The 19,745-nt window shown below is 56.7% G+C and overlaps 1 protein-coding gene across 2 annotated transcripts; it reads right to left on the bottom strand.

Moving 5' to 3' along the window:
* Nucleotides 1-912: 912 nt before the first annotated feature.
* On the bottom strand, nucleotides 913-10,268 carry SHISA8 (shisa family member 8). Of its 2 annotated transcripts, none has more exons than XM_017827574.1 (4): nucleotides 9,493-10,268; nucleotides 2,088-2,212; nucleotides 1,843-1,983; nucleotides 913-1,359 (listed from the first exon to the last, which is right to left on the bottom strand). In XM_017827574.1, exons 1-4 carry the CDS (start codon nucleotides 10,038-10,040, stop codon nucleotides 1,043-1,045), a joined length of 1,131 nt encoding a protein of 376 aa, XP_017683063.1. In that variant the 5' UTR covers nucleotides 10,041-10,268; the 3' UTR covers nucleotides 913-1,042. The 2 variants fall into 2 exon arrangements, with proteins under 2 accessions (XP_017683063.1, XP_017683064.1); XM_017827575.1 differs by having other exon boundaries at nucleotides 913-1,094.
* Between the last annotated feature and the right edge of the window lie 9,477 nt (nucleotides 10,269-19,745).

Here is a 19,745-nt window from a genome sequence, read left to right as displayed (position 1 = left end):
AGCTTGAAATGTCCTTCAGAGACATAAAACCTTGCAGGCACCTTGGGAAGCTGTCGGTCCTTTGTCTGGATAACCTGAAGAACAGAGCTGTACAGTTTGCAACAAAAGATGATCCCTTGATGGAGCAAGTGTGGTGTCTGCATGCTCCTTTGGAAACAACTCAAGAGGCTGATGGCTTGAGCGAAGCCAAGCAAGGTAAAGCTATGCCAGAAACCTGCAATTTTAGGAGCATCTCTATGGGATGAAAGCTGTTAGCTGACCTTGGTTTAGAATAATGTCCTTTCACTCCCTCTCTTTGTTTCCCTGCTCCCCCTGGTAAAACTCTGTCAGAACCATTAAACTTCAGACAGAGGAGATCTCGTTTTTGTGTAGCAGCTCAAAGGGTTTTGTGGTTAGGCCTGGAAGCTGTGTTCCCACCATGTCCCCTATTGGGGGGGTTCCCCAGGCCCTGTGGGAGTGGGCTTTGCACTCTGCTGCCCCTGGGGAAGGTGGTGGGGTTTTGGGAGCAGTGTGGAATTCCCCAGCCAAACCATACCAAGGCCATATGGTTTAATGTATTATTTATTGACAAGGTGGAGGCTGGGGCAGTGGGAAAGGGGAGGCTGGGGAGGGAAAGGGGCTGCTGGGCTTTACTGGCAGCACCGGGCTGGTGCTTTGAGTCCATTGCTCTTCCCCCCACCTGCTCACTGCAGCTAGGTTCGGGGTGCCTGGCCCAAGCAGGATGTGTTCCCAGTCTGTCCAGCATTGGCCCCTGTCCCTTGAGCAGGGTACTGCTCTGTCAGTGTGCTCCCAGCTCAGCCTCTTCATGGGGCGGGCTGAGAATGGCTGAAACTTGTTGCCTGGATGAGACCCCAATGCCTCCTCGATGGTGAAGTGCAGCCAGCAGTCGCCATCCCTGGAGGGGAGGAAGGACGGCGCATCTCCCCTTCTGGCCAGCGTCGCAGTTTACGTAGGTCCTACGATGCTTTGCTCTAGTGGGCTGCCCCCGAGGGCAGCAACACCCAGGTGAGGGGGCAGCCCCAGCCCCTGGCAGTGCTGGTCGTCAGACGGTGACCTCAGTCTTGCTGTTGGTGGCGAGGTGCCGGGGGTGCTGGCTGTACAGTGGCGTGGAGGGGCCGAAGGCCTCAGGTGGCCCCTCGGGGCGCAGGGTGGCCAGGCCTGGCCGGTGGGGGCCACGATGGGGGGCCCCCTCCCAGCCCCCTGGGAAGACCAGGCTCCCTGGCAGCTTGGGGCCCTTGGCCTTGGGCAGGGGGCAGCCCTTGGGCAGCACTGGTGTCTCGGTGGGTGGGAAGGGCAGTGTGCTGGCGGGGGGTGTCTCCAACCCCCCGAATCGCCTGCAGAAGTCCTCGGAGGCGCTCTCTGTGGGGACAGGGGTGGGGTGTCACCCCTGCAGGGACACCCACTTCTGCTGGTTTGGGGGGACCAGGGAGGGTACACTGGTTGGGAAGGCTGGGATGGGGCTGTGGGAGGTATCCTGGGTACTGATGGGCTGGGGACTGGAGGGGAATCTCAGCAATGAACTGGCTGGGGAGTGCGGTGTGTCCATGTGGATCCTGAGGTCTGATGGGGTGGGCAGTGCTTCAGGTCTATGTGGGATCCTGGGTGGCTGGGAAGTGCACTGGATCCATGGGAGACCCTAGACACTGACCGACTGGGCAGCACAGCAGGTTGGTGGAACAGTGGAGGAGCCACAGAGTTTCTGCTATGAGCAGCCACCCCGGGAGCCCTGGGAAACTGGGAGGCTTGTCCTGTCCATGCTCCCCTATGAGCCCCATGCCCCTCCCCACTCGTCTTGCTGGGTCCCCCTGCCACCATCCCACCCCACGCGACAGCAGCACTCACCTCCAACCTTGAGGGTGGTGTAGGAAGTGTAGTCTGAGGCTGACAGGGCCAGGCTGCTGGCCAGCGGCAGGCGCTTGCTGTGGCTGTGGGGCCGCCCCAGTGAGGGAGCAATGGCCACCGCATTGTTCAAGGGCGGCTTGTCTGGAGGGGCAGAGGCAGGTGGGGGCTCAGCCACAGGCTGTACCCTCCTGCTGCCTTTATCCACCCAAGGGAACTTATTTTTCCCCACCACACTAGCACCTTACCTGTGCTGTTTCTGGGGGGGCCCCGGGCCAGCCCCTCGCCCAGTGGGACCTGCACACCCCCCATGAGGCTGTCCATGTTCTCAGAGGGGCTCTGGCCTGGCTGCTTCAGCAGATCTGTCAGTGTCCTGGGAAAGGGATGAAAGGGCTGTTAGAGCAATACCCTGTTCCCCTGGGTTCCCTAATGCATCCCGGCCCTGAATCGTGCTCTTTGGAGGCAGAGCCGGGCAGCCTGGGGCTAGGAAATGGCTGCCGGGAGCCAGGATGCACCCAGGGTCCTAACCCAGCTTTTTCGGGTGGGCTAGTGAGCCCCACCTGAACAGTTAATTGGGATCAGACTGGGGCTGAGCCCTCCCAGAGCCAGGGTTGTCAGTGGGTGAGGGTGGTGAGGGAGATGCACGGCTTGGAGCGGGGTTCAAGGGTCTGATGCACTGAGACAGAGGAACCTGATCTGTTGGCAGCTGGAGCAACACTTTGGGGATGCTCCTCTGGAGTGAGAGCCTGGTATGCGTGGGGAGAGGAAGCAACACCTCCACTCAAGTCCCTTTGAAACATAGAAGACCCTGAGGAAGGGATTAGAGAGGCCACTTGCACCCTTTCGGGGAAGGGGATGAACTAGCGGCAGCCTCTGGCGCAGGCACCGTCTGTGCATAACACCCTCCTTGTAAGTAACAGCATTAAACATTAAACACCATTACATAAGATAGAGCCCTATTTCGTTTAACATTCATGGACGGAGATGCTGCAGTCCCACCACAGTGTGCTGGCAATGTGAGAGCAAGGCATGCTGGCCATGCCAGAGTGGGGTACAGCAGTGGTGCCAGAGTGGGGCACACCAGTGATGCCAGAGAAAAATACACCAGCAGTGATAGAGGGAGCACAGCAGCAGTGCCGTAGCAGGGCATACCCACCTGCCACTGCAGCCTTTGGCAGCAAGTCTCAGGACAGGTTGGGATGCTCCTGCTGGTGTGGGACTTTGTATGAGAAGACATGTCATTGCCCCTGCCTTGACCATCCCTGGGTGACTGCAAGAGTGCAGGGGTGTCCACTTGGGGCTTTTTTTGGCTCCCTAATCCCCAGCTCACTGTCAGCGTGCCTCACGCCTCGAAGGCTCTGGCTGGCTCATAGACGCACACTGGGAGCTGTGGCAGGAGCTGACGGTTAGCAAGTGGTTGGATGATAAAACAGCAGATTAAACTCAACATGCATAAGTGCAAATGGGAGAGGAAGCGGGGAATAATCCTGACTTGGTAGATGTGTCAGCTCATGGCACCAGAGTGCTCAAAAACCTAGAGAATGTGGTACAGGGAATTTCCAGGAAAGGCAGTTAGAACAAGAGGGAAATCAATGTGTTGTGCCCAGGGGTGTGTATGCTTGTGGGGCCCCTCATTTTCCCTCTCAGTTTGGCTCCAGTCAGTATCACAGGGCGATGGCAAGAGCAAAGCTACAAGGGAAGGTCACTTGCCCTTTGGGTTAATTTCACATCGTTCTTGGGAAGCTTGGGGTAGCAACCCCTCTGGGATCACTTCATCTCCAAATGGGCCAAGAGGACAGTCATGGAGCAGAACAAATTGAAATGAGGGAGGAACAAACCCTGGCAGCTGACAGCTGGAAGGCAGCTTGGTGGAAAAGGACTTGGGGATCCTGGTGGACACCAAGTTGACTATGAGCCAGCAGTGTGTTTTTGGGACAAAGGCGCTGCATGGTGTCCTGGGCTGCATTTGGCAAAGTGTTGCCAGTAGGTCTGAGGAGGGTGATCCTCTGCACAGCACTGGTGAGGCCACACCTGAAGTGCTGGCTCCAGCTCTGGGCTCCTAAGTACAAGCTAGACATGGACATAAGGGAGAGAGTCCAGGGAAGGGCCACAAAGATGGGATTGGAGCATCTTTTATATGAGGAGAGGCTGAGAGAGCTGGGACTGTTCAGCCCAGAGAAGAGAAGGCTCTGGGGGATCTTATCAATGTAGGTGAGTATTTGAAGGGAGGGTGCAACAAGGACAGTGCCAGGCTGACAAGAGATGACAGGGGCAAAAGAAACACAGAAAATCCTGTTTAAACAGAAGAAACAACCTTTTTTCCTGCGACAGTAGTTAAGCGCTTGACCAGGCTGCCTGAGGAGGCTCTGCCACCTCCATCCTGCAGCTATTCAAATCCTGCACCTCCCCAGGTCCCCTCCTGCAGGGGACTGACTCAACTAGGGTCCAGGCCAGGCCCAAAGAAACTCTGGGCACATGCATGGGTGGGCAGTGGGCTATGCCCAGGCAGGGCAGGGGGGAGGCAGGTCCCCCAAGGCCATGGGTGTAGGCTGTCAACACAGGGAGCTGCTGCCCTGTCAGCTCCCACCTTCCCCGGGGTGCACTGCACGCTGGCCCCCTCCCCACTGGATGCTGCCTGCTCTTGCCTGTCCCCAGGGCCAGCGCTCAAACAGGATTGTTTCAATGGGAAGTTCAATGCGATTTGACCTATTTTTTAAATTATTTTTTCTTTTCCTCGGGTCTATTTATGAAGCTTGAGCAATCCTTTATCTCTGACTTCCTCTCCAGATAAATCCATCAATGCTCTTTCTCATAAACCTGCCCTCTGTGCTGACCACCCAGGGCGTGCAGATAATAACGATTAACAACAGCACGAGCAGCTCTTAATGAGCTACTCTGCCATGGTGAGAAACGCTCATGAGCCCTCAGCACCAGCAACACCCGGATTCACCCTGCCCTTGCACCAGAAGTGGTGCCATAGGCTATGGGTGCCAGTAGGTCTCTCTGGGGCTGCACGCCCTCCCTGGCTCATCCCCAGGTGGTGCAGTGCAGGGGAGGTGGACACAGAGGGTGACACCATCCTGAGGAGCTGCTGTCTCACCAAACAGGGTTTTGGGAGTTTTATGAGCCTCAGTCTGGTCCTGTGGCTGGAGGGCTTGGGGAAGCTTAGGCCACATCTCCCTAGGTCACCTGGTGGTCTGTGGCACCAAAATGGCTCTGGGGTGCAGGTGGAGGAAGGGAACGGAGAGCAGATGTGGCTTTAGACCTACACTGCTTGTCTGCAAAAAGCACAAATGAACAGCACCACTGAGGCCTCCATCCACCACCATAGCCACAGATGTGGAGTACGTGAGGCCATGTGTGAGGGTCGCCGGCCACCCAGCTTGCCTGAGCACAGCGTCAACTTGGTGGGCATGCATGCAGCCACCTCCATGGCAAGCCTAGTTCTGCCAATGGGTACAACAAAGATGCCCCAAACCATCTTGGTGCGAGCCCTGAGACCATGCACAGAGGCAGAGCCAGGAGCAGTGAAGATGGAGGCCAAGACAGCTCCACGGCAGGAGCCACGCATGCAGCATTCAGTGCTCCTGAGCCATCCTCAGGGGAGGTTCCCGTGTGGGAGCAGGACCCAGGATCTGGCAGAACACCTCAGTCCGGGGGCTGACCCACTTTTGGGAGGCCCAAGCCCCACATGTGGCAAGCCCAACAGGAGAGAGGCTGCAAGTCCCTGCAAGGGGACAGGGAGTGAAGTGAGGAGACGAGCGCAGCCTGCAGAAGAGAAGACAGATGATGGAGTGATGGATGAAGTGATGTTGCCCTGAGCTGGAGTGAACCCCTGGAAGGGACACAGAAGGTGGCAGCCACTGGACGAGCAGGGTGATGAGGTTTGGAGCAGAGGTGCAGCATTGCAGGAGACACACAGCACATCACAGCTGCAGCTGGGCTGGCATCCCGGCCGGCCACACCACCTCCATGCCCAGTGAGAGCGTAATCCTCACCTCCTGAGGTGGGGACATTTCCCACGGCTTATGGTGTGTCTGCTCAGGGCAAGAGGTGCCCATCTATGCAACTGAGCAGAATGGACACCGTGGGACACCTGCGCAGTAGGGCTGGGACTCTTAGGGATGCTCAGGAAGGCGTAGGGTGTAGCAAGGTGTCTTTGCAAAACTGGAGTTGCAGCGTGGAGTAATGGAGCTTGGGCAAAGAATTGAGTGGTGGAAGTGAGCCTCCCTAGAGTTCAGTCTAGGAACAGGGCTCCAGGTCTTCCTCCCTGCTGAGCTGGATCCCCTCTCATCCCTCAAAGAGCCAGGGCAGCACACCATACCGCCTGCAAACACTTTTTGTAGGTCTTCGCCACCACATGCTACCATTGGCATTGACTGATTGACTGCAGGCATGGCCATGGACTTGAGCATTGTCAGAGAAATACCCAGTGCAGTTGGATGTACAGTGGGGCCAAGTTTGGGGAACCCCAAATAGCATGGGGAGACCTAAAGAGCGAAAAGCCAGCACTGCACACTCACCTACTGCAGCTGTCAGGGCACCTGCTCCTGATGGCTGTTTTGCCCCTCTCCAGAATCCTCACTACTCCCCAGGGGCCTACTCTTTGCCCAACTCTTGCCGTAGGGATGTCCGCCCCAGCTATAATCTTGCAATCCCCTCCCAGGAGGTTTTTGGGAGAGGTCTGGGGCACGTGCCTGCTCTTGTGCAATGGGCACAAACAAATCCTTGCAGCCCCCAAGGACCCAACGTCCCCGGAGATCCGGGGACTGAAGAAAAACACAGGCAGGTGTTCTTGACTCAACACAGGGTTTGGCCAGGCTAAGCGAGTGCTGGGGATGGATGCCAAACGTGAGCTGAGCAGGAAGGAGAGGGGAGTGCAGGAGCTGCCATAAGGCCCTGCAGGAGGAAGGCGGATGAGGAGGGGAGGACAAATCAGGTAGCTGCAGTCACTAGAGCACCCACTTCCCTGGGTAGACCAGTACCCAAATCTGTGAGATGTTGGAGGTGGCCAAGGCGTGAGGGTCTCAGGACAAGCTAGATACAGACTCAGGTGTATCCATGAGGGAGGAGCTAGTGGACTTCCTGCACCTGGTCACTCTTCCTGGATTTGGACCAGGACCAGAACCATGACAAACAACATCTGGAGATGCAGAAGTAGTTGACCTTTCCCCCCAAGAGAGAAACCTTGGGGTGGGAGCCAGCAGGGGTGGGAGCCACCCAGGGCAGCACTCAGTGCTCCCCAGGAGCGGAAAAAACCCTGGTGGGAGGGAGGGATAGGAATGGAAACCAAGACGACTGTGCAACAGGGACCTGGCCCAAGGCCATGATGCGGTGCCCAAGGAGCAAATGAGAAGCTCCTACCTGAGGCGCCGGGAGAGAGGCGTGGTGGTACTGCCCACCCCTTGGGCCATGTGTGGGTACAGGGACAAGGCAGGTAGAAATAGCCCTGCTCTCTCAGAGGCACCAAGACAAAATGTATTGTGCCAGATCCCCAGGCTCACAATGGAATGGAGGTGACAGCGTCCCTTTTTTGGATGCCTATGCCATGTACCCCGCCTCTGGCACTGTCTCCATCAGCCCAGCACCAGGGAGGTCATGTCAGCCTGGTGCCTTGCCTGGTTCCTGGGGCTCTGCACCTGATGCACCACTCCTGCCCTGCCAGGGCTTGCCAGTCACCAACCCTGTGGAACCGAAGGCGCTTATGGCTTACACAGAAGGACACAGGTCATGGAAGATGGCAAGACCTCTCCTGACTCCGGTGATGAAGGTGCCCTTCTGATTTTGTCCCACAAAGGTGCATGAGAAAAACTCGCCTTCATGGAAGATGGCAAGACCTCTCCTGACTCTGGTAATGAATGTGCCCTTCTGATTTTGTCCCACAATGGTGCGTGAGGAAAACTCGCCTTCTCCCAATCTATATGCTAGTGCCCAAAAGATCTGCAGCTTCAGGGAAAATAGGCACCTATCGGGAAAATTCAGGCTTGTATGAGCAAGAAGGAGATTCTGTGCTCTGACAGCACAGAATTGAGGCTACACACAGAAAAACAGCCCACAGTGAGTGGCAGCAGTTCCACCAGTGTGTCTGGTGATGGGAGAAGGCAAGACCCCATGGCAGGGGATGAGGACTCGGGTCTGGGTGTCCCAGGGTCTGACCCCTCCCTAAGCACAGTATCTCATTCCCAGGAGGTGGGGGGGGAACGACCAAAAAAAGACGCGGAGGCAGGCGAGTGGAAGGGGAGTCAGGAGGCTGGCGGAGGCCGTATTGATCCTGTCAAGGTGCCAGCGCTTCCTCAGGCAACGCGGGGGGAGGCGCGGGCACGCAGCAGCACACAGCCAGGCTCCCTGCCAAGGAGGGGGCACAGCACGGATCCCCCCAAAACTGCCTCACATGTCTCAGGAGGGTCCTGTGACCCTCCTCCATTCCTCAATATGACCCTCCTCCAAGCAAGGGTAGCCAGCCTCTGCTCCCCTGGGTGGGCAGAAGAAGTAGGGTGGATCTGGGGATAGAGTGCAGTGGGTTCGGATGTGGGGTGCAGCACCCGGTGGCTGCCCAAGTCCTAAACAGGCAGGGGAAAAAAGGGTGCTCCAGGGGAAGGAGAGAGAGTGTCCATGCTGGGGGTTGCAATCAGGGTGGCTCCCTAATGATCCCAGTGATCATCATTTCCTCCAGCCCCGCTTTTTCTTTTTTTAAAAGCTAAAATCCCTTAACAAAATGGCATGAAAATGGGTTTCTCTCCAGACTCAATGTCCTCACTGGGAAGGTGCAAAGTAGAGCCCCAAAACGGGGAGAGAAGCGTGTATCAAGTAGGAAGAGAGGAAGATGTACCGACGGCCACAGCAGCAGGACAGGAGTTGGGAGAAACACAGGGGGTCCCCAATGCCAAAATGTGCCTGATGTGCCTGACACCTTGACCTTCCCCCTGCCAGTCCTGTGCTCAGCTCCAGGAGTGGGCTGAAAAACCAGGGGCTGGAGCCACACGATATGGGGTCCAGGAAGAGACTGCCCAACTTTCTGCTGGAGAGTGAGCTCCAAGGAGTGTGGACTCCCCCCCACAAGGGTGATGTCCCACTCTGGTGCACAGAAGCAGACAGCAGGGCACACCCATGCATACACACACAAGCTGGCGCAGCAGCCACAGAGGAGCTGTCTTTGCCACCTCCTCTCCCCCTGCACTGCCAGCAAGGCTGAGACCAAGGGGACTGCAGTCCAGAGTCACCCCAAACATAGTCAGACCACAGTCTCACCTTCCATGGACATTGGAAACCACAGATTTGCTTTGGGGGGGAAAGCCGCATCCTGTAGTTCTCATGTCACCCACCCCACTGGCTGGTGGGTTGGCACTCCTGAGTCAGGGACATGCCTCCACAAGAGATGGAGCAGATCATTTTGGGAGGGGATGGGTGTACGACCACCCCTACTTGTGGAGGCTGTCCTGGCTGGCAGCCCCCCCTGCCAGGACAGGTTGGGGAGCTGCAGTCAACCCACCCCCTGGTGTCTCAGCATGCCGGGACAGGGGGTTTGGGGATCACCTCACTGTCTTGGCAGTCCTAAGGTGAAGCCAGGGCTCATCCTACGCAGTGGGCTGGGAACATGAGCTGGCACCCATGGGGAAACCGAGTGGGGCGGGTGGGGGTATTGAACCCCTTTACCTGGAGACGGTCATCTCTGTCTGGGGACCCTGTGCCTTCTCCAGGCCCAGCTTGGTGAAGATGCCCACCAGCACCATGATGGCCACCACGCCACAGATGATGTAGACGATCATGTTGGTCTTGTCACGAGTGGGGTCCTCGGGGGTCTCGTCCACCCGGGCAGGTGGCTGGCCCGTGTTGACCCAGTTGGGGGTGTCGTAGTTGGAGCAGCCACTCTGGTCCAGCCGCCTGGGCTTGAACTGACAGCAGAAGCGGTACCCGCAGGTCCCACAGCAGTACTGGTAGATGCCGGCGTTGCAGTTGAACGGTGGGTCCCACTGCCCCATCACGTCGTAGTACCCACGGCAGCGGTCCCCCCCCGGTGGTGCCGCTCCGGTGGGCGCGGGGGCCGTGGTCTCCGGCGGCGGTGCCTGGCTGCTGTTCCCGCTCTCCCCGGGCCCCCCGGTGCTGGGCTCGCCGCTCCACACCCGGCCCGGCTCCAGCAGCACCAGGCAGCAGATACCCACGACGTAGCTCGGCTCCATCCGCCCGCGGCTCCGGGGGGCCATCCGGGCGAGGTGGCGAGTTAGAGTCGCTCGCCCAGGACCGGCCGCATGGCCGCCGAACAGTCCCGGTGGAGGAGAAGCGGGCTGGGGAAGAGGGGGGGCGTAATGGAGGGAAGGCAAAAAAGGGTGGAAAAAAAGAAGTGGAGGGGGAGGAAAGTGCGAGGGGACGTACCCCCTCCCCGTCTCTCCCCAGATCGGCCGACGGGCAGAAATTCAGAGCAAGGGGCGAGGCGGGCGGCATGGGAGAGCCGCCGCCTCCCGCCGGCCGGGGAGGGGACGCGGCGGCGGGCGGCGGGAGCGGGCGGGCGGGCCGGGAGCCGGCGGCCGCTCCATCCCCGCGCCTCTGCCCGCGCTTCCCGGCACCGCGGTCCGCCGAGGAGACAGGAAGGAGAGGGAAGAGAGAAGCAGCGAAAGCCCTTCGCACCAGGGCGGGAGGAGCAGGAGGAGGAGGAGAAGGAGGAGGAGGAGGAGTGCGGGGGAGAGAGGGAGGGAGCCGGCGCGGCCAGCGAGGCGCGGGGGGCTCGGCTCCCCCGCCGCCTGACAGCCTCCCGAGGAAACCGGAGAAGGTCCTTCACTGAGTCCTCTGCCAGGCTCCCCGCCGCCGCGGGGCGGCAGGACACCCGCCCTCCCCGTCGGGCAGCCGCCGCGGGTGGCCGGGCACGCGTGGCACCCGTCCCACGCTGCCCATCTGCCCCCGAGCACGCCCCACCTCTGCCGCGGGATCCCCACTCGCCTGGGCGGGGGCTGCGAGGCCGCAGGCTGGCACTTCGGGGTGCAGGAGGGGTGTATGCTGGGGTGACAGAGCCCCCGGGGTGGTGGGGTGCTCTCCTGCAGCCCCACAGCTAGGGGACACGCAGGGAAGGGGGGGAAAGCAACAGTCCCAGTCCCTTGTGAACATCAGAGCATCTCCCAAGGGGAGTTGTGCACTGGGGGCTGCCGGATGAGCGATGTGGGGGGCTACTGGGGCACTCTTAGGAACTCATCCTCCCGAGAGCTGCGACGATTTTTAGCCAGCCACTAGCCGGCCCCGTGTTTGGGCTTCAAAGTCCAGACCTCTCTGGGTGATGTGCAGCCACCACTCTGGTCTCTGGCGGAGGCCACACATAAAGGTGGTATTCATCCTCACTGCCCGAGCTCCCCTCCCCGGAAGGGCAGGATTTGCTTTTCCTGCTCTGGGACCATTCCAGCAGGAGCACAGTGGGGGAAACTGAGGTGCCTTCGGGCCCCTTGCCCAGCACTAACATGTTGTACAGCCTGAACAAGGGTGGCTGGGGCAAGGGGCAATGTGACACATGGGAGCTGTGGCTGCAGCCTCGTTGTCTCTGGACAGTCCTGAATCTTGCACCAGGGAAGGGCAGCAAATCCAGCATCACCACTGCCTTCTTGGGCATATAATTCCCTCCATGCTTAATGAGAGAGAAGCTGAATACTGCCTTGTCCTTTCTTGCCCTGTTGGAGCTCTAACCTGAAGAAGGGGCTGCCTTTGTGCTGCACAGTGCCAGCACAGGAGATCCCAGACCCCAGGCAAGAAGTGATACAAAAAGACATTGTAATGATGGAGGTGGGATTAAACAGGTCAGGGAGGCTCAGCTCCGACTGACAGGTACCTCCAGGACAACACTGAAGCCCCACAGACCAGCCTGTCCCCAGGACCCATGCTTTACCTGCCACACCACAAGTGGCAGGCTGAGAGTCACGGGATGAAACACTCCGATATCATCCTGCCTGTGCATCATGGCAGTGCAATGTTTCGGGCGGGAGCTTTGCACAAACAGCTTCCCCCCACAGCACTGTTGGAACACTGCTGTGCTTTGCTCGGAGACGGATTTAGGGGATAAAATATCCCTTCCCCAGTCATCAAGCCTGAGTCCTACAGACCCCCAGCCGCTTCCCATCTGGAGGCTGGCAAAAGTCAAAGACATTGAAAACATGGATGGGGAGAGCAGCTGGAGCCCGGGGCATGTCCGATCAGCCCCCAGTGCCGCAATCTAATAGAGATCCATTAGGTAAGGTAGCTCGTAGCCTCCAGAGCTTCCTGAAAGAGATAAGAAGCCAGTGAGGCGGAAGAAAACTGCGCTCCTCCAAAAGCCACACTTTCCCTGGATCTCGGAGGGGCTCCCTGATGAAAGGCCCCATCGCCTGGAAGTTGCAGACATGGGGGTCGTTAGCACTAATAGCCAACATCAGCATCGGCCTTGAGAGAAGCTGCGCAAGCAAAGTTTGCTGCTGCCCAGGTAATGCCAGCAATCGTTTCCCAGGCACCGGGTGATTGCTCCCGACGTGTGTGCGAGCAGAGCCGCCCCGGGGGCTCCGAGGGTTTAACAGGCTGTTAACAAGCAGAGCGAAAAACTGGCCAAAATCGGTGAGTTTGCTGGGAAGTGATTGCCTGGCGTGACCTGGGAGAAACGGTACGGTTTTAAGGGGGGGGGGAATGCTTACTGAGTGTGAAGCAGCCGATTTAAAGGGTCTCTGAGAGCGAGAAGGAGAGAGGAAGAGCGCTCGCAGGCGTTAGCTGCGTTCACCAACCCAGAAGGAAACCAAACCCAAGGGCATGGTGCGGAGGAGCACCCTCCCGGCACGTCCCCGGCGCGCAGGGCCGGCAGGGGCTGGCTCCGTGCAGTGCTGGCACCAGGGGCTGCAGCCTGCAGCTCTGCTGAGCCGTCAGCTCATCTTTGTCAAATAAGTGACCCAGCCACTAGCTGCATCCCCAAAGGGAGGGGGCTGTGCGAGGGAAATCCTATAGCCCGGCACCTACACTCTCGCGTCCCTGGGGATCAGCGGCAGGACCCGCAGGAAAATTCAGGTCAGCAGGGACCTCCGGAGAAAAAGCGAAGGACGTGCTTGCAACATCCGCGGGCACTTCTAGGAGCGGCAATTTGGGAGAAGAGCTTCGTTAGGCTTTGCCCACCAGCCCTGGAGGATGTCACGGAAATATTCCCTGTAGTGACAAGGCCACCCGGATTAGAGAAGGGTGTCTCTGTGCTTGCAGAAATAGGATACGGGCGGTTCAACACCGAGTGGGGAGGGATACACCGAGCGCTGACACTGTAAACAGATTGTTTCTGGCAGGGCACGGTGATCTGGAGAAGATCTTCTCTGTCACAGCCAGAGAGCCCGACAGACCCAGATCCCTGCTGATCATGGGGGTGCAAGCCTGGCAGAGCTGCCAGGCTCTTGCCTGAGGAGGAGGAGGGAGCCATCAGCAATGTGAAGCAAAGCCATGGGAGCCTCCCTGAATGTGAGAGATTTTGGGGTGCAGTCAGCTTCTGAGGAAAGCCAGCAGAGGGTGTTTGGAATCCCAAAGCTACCCAGAGAGTCCTTCCTAGGGAACCAGAGACATTTTCCCCAAAAAGTGATTTTTACCATGACATATTTTCATGAGCTGGTCCCTGAGCTGAGGGGTGAACAGAGGAAAGGATGCTGCTGTGGGGTGGATGCTCCACACAGAAGGGCTGTGCTGGGACAGAAGGGCCCTGGCACCTCCTGCTCGTATGCTGAGGAGTGCTGCCACAGTGGGTTTTGCTGCTTGTAAATCAGCAGCTAACACCCGACATCAGCCGGGAAGAGCTGAAAGCGAAAGAAGGCTGTCAGGAAAAGCTTTCAGCACGCACTGTGATGCTGTCCCCTGCCTGACAAAGGAGAGGCAGACCTTCTTCCACTGTCCCTGGGGGTATATGGGGTGCTGGTATCCCCTGCACCTCCCACCATCCTCCAGGATACACCAGAGAAACCTGTTCCCCTCTGAAACTTCAGCTACTGAAGCTGGTTATGTTCCAGCCACGGCTAGAGCTGCGGAAGAGTCTCTCCTTGCATTTGTCAGGGAAATTTCTTTGGCCATCAGCATCCCGCTGGGAAGTTCTGAATTTTCTCGGACCCATTGTCTAGGACTGGGATAAGGAATCTCTGGAGTCAAGTGCTGGGCTAACATGGGCTAACATACTGTTCCCCTCCACGTATTGTCATGGGCTCAACAGATTGGAGAACCCAAAGGAGATCTTGGGCTACTGGTGTCAGAAAACTAAAGCAGGGGGAAGTTGAATGCACTAGGGGAGGCACAGGGATGTGGTGGCTGAGCCCAGAGCAGTTCCCATCCAACCTATTTCCAGCCCAATGTGCACAAGGGTTTTATTCCCCTGCCTGTGCTTGATGGTCTGGCTGTAAAACGGCTGTAAAAGAACAACTGTGCCTCATAACAGCTTATAGAGAACACAGAAGCATATGTCCCTTTACCATTACCATCATAATTGCAAACATTCAAAAGTTGAGATTTGCAAGCTTCCAGCTTCCCAAAGGCGGATGGATTCGAATCCAAATGACATCCAGAGGAATCGTGAGAAAATCAGCTCAAAGCAAGGGCTTATTTTTAATTTATGCCGCAGTATGGGCAAGCAGGATCTGGGCTGGCAGCCTGAATTCCCTCAGCTGCCATTCTTAGAGGGCAGCCATGCCCCCAGATACAGCCGTAGAGGCCCACAAGCATCAGCTGTGACCCCGAGGCTGGCTGTATACGGACTTTGCATCTAGGATTAAACCTGGAGACAGTATTGGTAAATGCTCCACCTGTGCAGGCACGCTCAGTACCCATCATATCACTGTCCCAGGATTTTTGCCAGCACAGTCTGGAGACTGTTTTGTGGATGGGTGCGGGGTCTTTGCAGCCCTCTTTACAAAAACTGAGTTTCAGGGCATCCGGGAGGATGTTGGATCCAAAACTATCCCCTCACCAGTGCCTGCAGGCAGAGTGGGAGCAGCCCAGCCTCAGATCTCCCTTCCACAATGGGCTTGTGCAGCTCGTCCTTGCCACTATCCTGGGTAGAGCCTGAGCATCCTCTGCTTTCTTGTTTAAAGCAAGTTTCCATCAGTTTTTCAAGAATTAAAAGGCCCTATAAGCACTTGGAGGCAGTGATGCACAGCCCAGCTTACCCAGCACTGTGATGGCTTCCCTGGTTATGTTCCCCCTCCCCACCCCCTCTGCTCTCAACCCTGACCACCCCTCAGGCGCTGATTCAAACTGCAATAATTTAGGGCAAAACACACTGAAACGGAGAAGGGATGAGAACAGCCATCCCCATGGGGGGAGTCTCCAGGACTGGGGCAAACAGCTGTGTGTGAAGGGGAGGTCTGCCAGAGCTAATGGGAGGCAGCGGGGCCAGCCCTGGGCTGCTTTTGCCTGCTGTGGAGCACTAAAAACTAGACTGTGGCAGCAAAAGGAACCCAAACCCCCCTGCTTGATTACCTGAGATGGTGATGGTGGCAGTGAGCTGTTGGTGTTTGCTGGGATGGGGGATTTAGGGCGCCTGTTCCGGCGGCTGAGGCAGGGTCTGCAGGAGGAGGCCATATGGCCAGGAGCAGCGTGCTGCGTGCTGTCCCGGCGTCAGACCAGCAGCAGCGGGCAGAGCCTTTTCTAGGGAAGGGCAGCCGTGCCAAGCACAGGCTCTGGCACAGGTGCCGGCTGGCTGCCAGGTACACTCAGGTGCTGCGGGTGGCTTGGAGCCTGCAGGGCGGCATGGCATGGCGGGATGCTTCCGTGCAAACCAGCTGTCCCTCCTCATCCCCTGGAACCAGGAGACGTGTAGGGGTTTGTGACCCCTACCCAGCACAGGTCTGGGCCAGGTGGATGTAACTCTGTGTGTGGTTGTAGCAGGGTGTGTTGATGAAATCTTTTCTTCTACAAGGACATTTCAACATGGAAACAGGATGTTTCTAGTGGGACATTGGCAGCAGGAGCATATCCACCTCCTCTTCTGCCTGCTCTGCCCTGTGCTGGGAGACAGGCTACTCCATCAGGGATGTGGAGGGGCTCAGCATCCTCCTCCTCTCACGATAACCCCTTTTCCAGCACAGGCTGACTCCAGATGCAAAGGGGTGAAAAAGCCATCAGGGAAGTGTCCTGAGAAGGAGGGCCTTTGGGCAGACATCAGAGAAAGCTTGTGACCAGAACGGGGCAGGAAAGGTCCTTAATTAAAACCAGGGAAAGGGAGGGGAGGCCCAGAGTATGAGGCTTGCTTTTCACATAGCAGAGAACAAGAGTGAACAAGAAGGTAAAGAGAACACAGAGGTATGGCTATGCAATCTCCATGCATCACCTCAGCAAAGAGCAGTGTGTTGCCTTTGGGACCATCACTTTCCTCCAGGTGCCCTTCCACAGGCACTAGTACATGCCAGGCTGCCTCTTCCCCTTTCTAGCAGTGGACTGCAGGCTCTGTTTGCCCTTGGCTTCCCGAGTGGTCCCAGGATGTATGTGCTTTCCCTTTGATGTCTCTTTTCCTTGGATTACAGAGGAAGGAGAGGGCTTTGCTATCAGAGGGCTGACTGTGGGCTTGCCCGCTGGGAGCCTGTGAGCTCTCGAGCCAGCTTCGTTTTGGCACGATCCGCCTTTGCAAGTGAGACCTGCTGAAGATGGCCCAATCCTATTAATGGCAGGGATTTGCTTCAGGTCTCCTACCATTACCCTGATGATATTTCACTCTGCAATAAGCCTCTGTCTTTTGGGAGACTAAAAATCCAGCACACTGCTTTCCCCTGTAGGAATTGTCCCTGTGCCATGCAAGCAGCAGCCTCGCTGTGGCAACCAGGAGTCACCTTGGTGCTCCTACCAGATAGGTCATTTTCCTTCTGCCTCCCAAATCCCAACCCAAGGACAGGACAGATGCCACCAGCAGCAGAGCTTTAGGTGAAACATGTCCTGTGTTTGTCACCTAGGAAAAGCAAATTAGTGAGCAGCTTTGAGACTAGCAGAACGACATCTGGTGGGTGCACCCACCCCAAGGAAACAAGGGACCAGGGGACAGTGAAAATTCCTGTGACCAAAGATGTAGGAAGAAGAGTGGAAAATGTTGGGGGAAAGAAGGGAAAAGAAAAAAGGAGAGATACTGACTCCCAGCAAATAATTTCTGAAGATCTATGTGAAGTTCACAGAGTGCCCAAGCCAGACGAGGGGTTCAGTAACTACCTGCAGACCCACGAAGGACAGGGTAAGAGGGTTGATATGCAATGGGGGGAATAGGACTAAATAAGGAAGAACAGGAGAAAACCTGAAAATCCAGACAGTGAGATGTATGTGGCTATAGAAACGTCTCAGGCTGGAGCAAAAGAAGCATCACTAAAAAGTACCAAAACCAGCAGAGTGGGATCAGAGTGTGGGATGTGACAGATCTACAGATCTGCTCTGACTTCTGCAACTCCCTGATCATGGCAGCAGCGTGCAGGTGGAAGGGACTGTGAAAACTCCTGTGTGTTGGCTGATACCATGGGCAGGGAAGGTGTGTGACCCAGCGAGGAGAGCTGTGTTCGGGCGTCCCGGGTATTAATCCTCACTCATCACTCCTCTTGGAGGGCTAGTTCACAGTCTTATGGTTGTTGCAGAGAGAGATGTCCCTGATGTTCCCCAAATGGGGCTCTCACTGCTGGACATTCATCTTGTCACAAAAGCCCCTGGACACACTGTGTGGTTGCCCTCTGGTGCTGCCCTTGGTCTCGTCCTTTGCTTTCTGCCCCTCATGCTCTGTTTCAGGATGCACCATCAGCCTTTTGCAGGCAGAGAATGATGATGGCCATGCCCTGACTGGCAATGGGCTGGAGAAAGGGGTGTAGCAGGGATGTGGCTGCCCTACTAGTTTTTAAAGCTTGCCAATATTTGTCACAGCCAATGGAGGTAGTTGCAAATATGAGGAGAAAAATAAACTCTTGTCATCCCCCAGCAACGGGTTTTCCCTCCACCAACAGCAGCATGGAATGCCCAGCAGGCTTGGGCCAGGTCCGAATTAGGTGTAAAAACTCCCAGCTGCCATCCTTTTTAAGGATGGAGCAACTGGCAGGGATGGGGCAGCTGGCCCTGGGGCGGCGCTGGAGAAGGGGAAGCTGCACACTGAGCTGGATGCTGAGAAGAGCTTGTCAGAGGGTCCTTTCACCACAGTCCTGTCTGGGACTTGGAAAGAGGGAACCACACCCTGGGCAGAACCAAGCTGGCTCAGGAAGCTGCTTCTCAACCTGCCCCAGAGCTGCCACGTTATCACAGATGTGTCACTGAGCACAGCATAGAATCATAGAATCAACTGGGTTGGAAAAGACCTCCAAGATCATCAAGTCCAACCCTTGATCCAACATCACTGTGGTTACTAGACCATGGCGCTAAGTGCCACATCCAGTCTCATCTTAAAATCCTCCAGGGACGGCGAATCCACCACCTCACTGGGCAGCCCATTCCAATGTCTGATTACCCTCTCTGTAAAGAATTTCTTCCTAATATCTAACCTAAATATCTAACCTAAACCTCCCCTAGCAGAGCTTAAGACCAGACCCTCTTGTCCTACTGCTGGTTACCTGGAAGAAGAGATCGACACCCACCTGGCTACAACCTCCTTTCAGGGAGTTGTAGAGAGTGATGAGGTCTCCCCTGAGCCTCCTCTTCTCCAGACTAAACAACCCCAGCTCCCTCAGCCTCTCCTCATAGGACTTGTGCTTGAGTCTCTTCACCAACCTTGTTGCTTTTCTCTGGACCTGCTCCAGGACCTCAATGTTCTTCCCGAACTGAGGGGCCCAGAACTGCACACAGTAATCCAGGTGTGGCCTCACCAGCGCTGAGTACAGGGGAAGAATCACTTCCCTGGTCCTGTTGGCCACACTGTTCCTGATACAGGCCAGGATGCCACTGGCCTTCTTGGCCACCTGGGCACACTGATGGCTCGTGTTCAGCTTCCTATCGATCCAAACTCCCAGGTCCCTTTCTGCCTGGCTGCTCTCCAGCCACTCTGTCCCCAGCCTGTAGCGCTGCAGGGGGTTGTTGTGGCCAAACTGCAGGACCCAGCTCTTGGCCTCGTTGAACCTCATCCTGCCGGAATCAGACCATCTCTCCAGCTTGTCCGAGTCCCTCCAAAGAGCCCTCCTGCCTTCCGGCAGATCAACACTCCCCTCCCAGCTTGGTTTCATCTGCAAATTTGCTAATGGTACACTCAGTCTCCTCATCCAGATCATCAGTAAAGCCAGAAGCATCTCCTCATTTCTGCTCCCTTGGCATTTAGGAGACTGACACCAGACCTTGGGCCTCTGATTCTGGGAGGTGTGCAGGATACAGACTGCTAAAGGTTTGCAAATGTAGGAGCTCTTTTGCACTGGTTTGCCCCTCTTGAGTGAAGGCTGGAGTCCCTATATCATGGGGATGGCTGACAACTCAAGGCTGCTCTAGCTAAAGGAAAGAAGGAGAGACGCCCAGACACTTGCACCACTGTGCAGCAGGAAGGTGGTAGCTGCATCAAAGATACCAAAGGGCTCTTTGAAGGGGCATGGGATGTTTTAGTATTGATCTCACATTTAGATGTTTAGGTCGCATTTCCAGATTGTCCTTCAGCACTGAACAGGAGCTTGCTGGCTGCATGATGACAGTGGCCACCACCAGCCTGCCCTCATCAGGCAGCAGGAGCAGCGGGCGAAGGGGTGGCTGGGACAGCGGCGGCAGGGAAATGTCATGCCTTGCTGAGCAGTTGAATTGCAAAGACAAAAAAGCTCGGTCTTAAAAATTAGCAACACCTGAGTGGCCCTTCTGCTGTCTTCCACATCATCGCCAGAGACATTTCCCTGTTGCACCAGCTTTACCTCAGGGGATGGTAAGCCATGCTGCCCTCACCGCCACTCTCATGCCACTTCCCCCTCTGACTGTGCAAGGCGGGCTTGGTAGCTTTAGAAATCGAAGGGGCTGGAACTCTGAAAGCC

This window comes from Lepidothrix coronata, unplaced genomic scaffold, assembly GCF_001604755.1.
Source record: "Lepidothrix coronata isolate B3197 unplaced genomic scaffold, Lepidothrix_coronata-1.0 Scaffold141, whole genome shotgun sequence".
In the NCBI taxonomy this organism is placed as follows: Eukaryota; Metazoa; Chordata; class Aves; order Passeriformes; family Pipridae; genus Lepidothrix; species Lepidothrix coronata.
This window is presented reverse-complemented; position numbering and strand designations above follow the sequence as displayed.

Coding starts and splice junctions, on each gene's coding strand:
- SHISA8 (XM_017827574.1), bottom strand. CDS start 10,040: ATGGCCCCCCGGAGCCGCGGGCGGATGGAGCCGAGCTACGTCGTGGGT. Junction 2,213..9,492: donor ACAGAGATGACCGTCTCCAG/GTAAAGGGGTTC, acceptor TCCCTTTCCCAG/GACACTGACAGATCTGCTGA. Junction 1,360..1,842: donor CACCACCCTCAAGGTTGGAG/GTGAGTGCTGCT, acceptor CTGTCCCCACAG/AGAGCGCCTCCGAGGACTTC.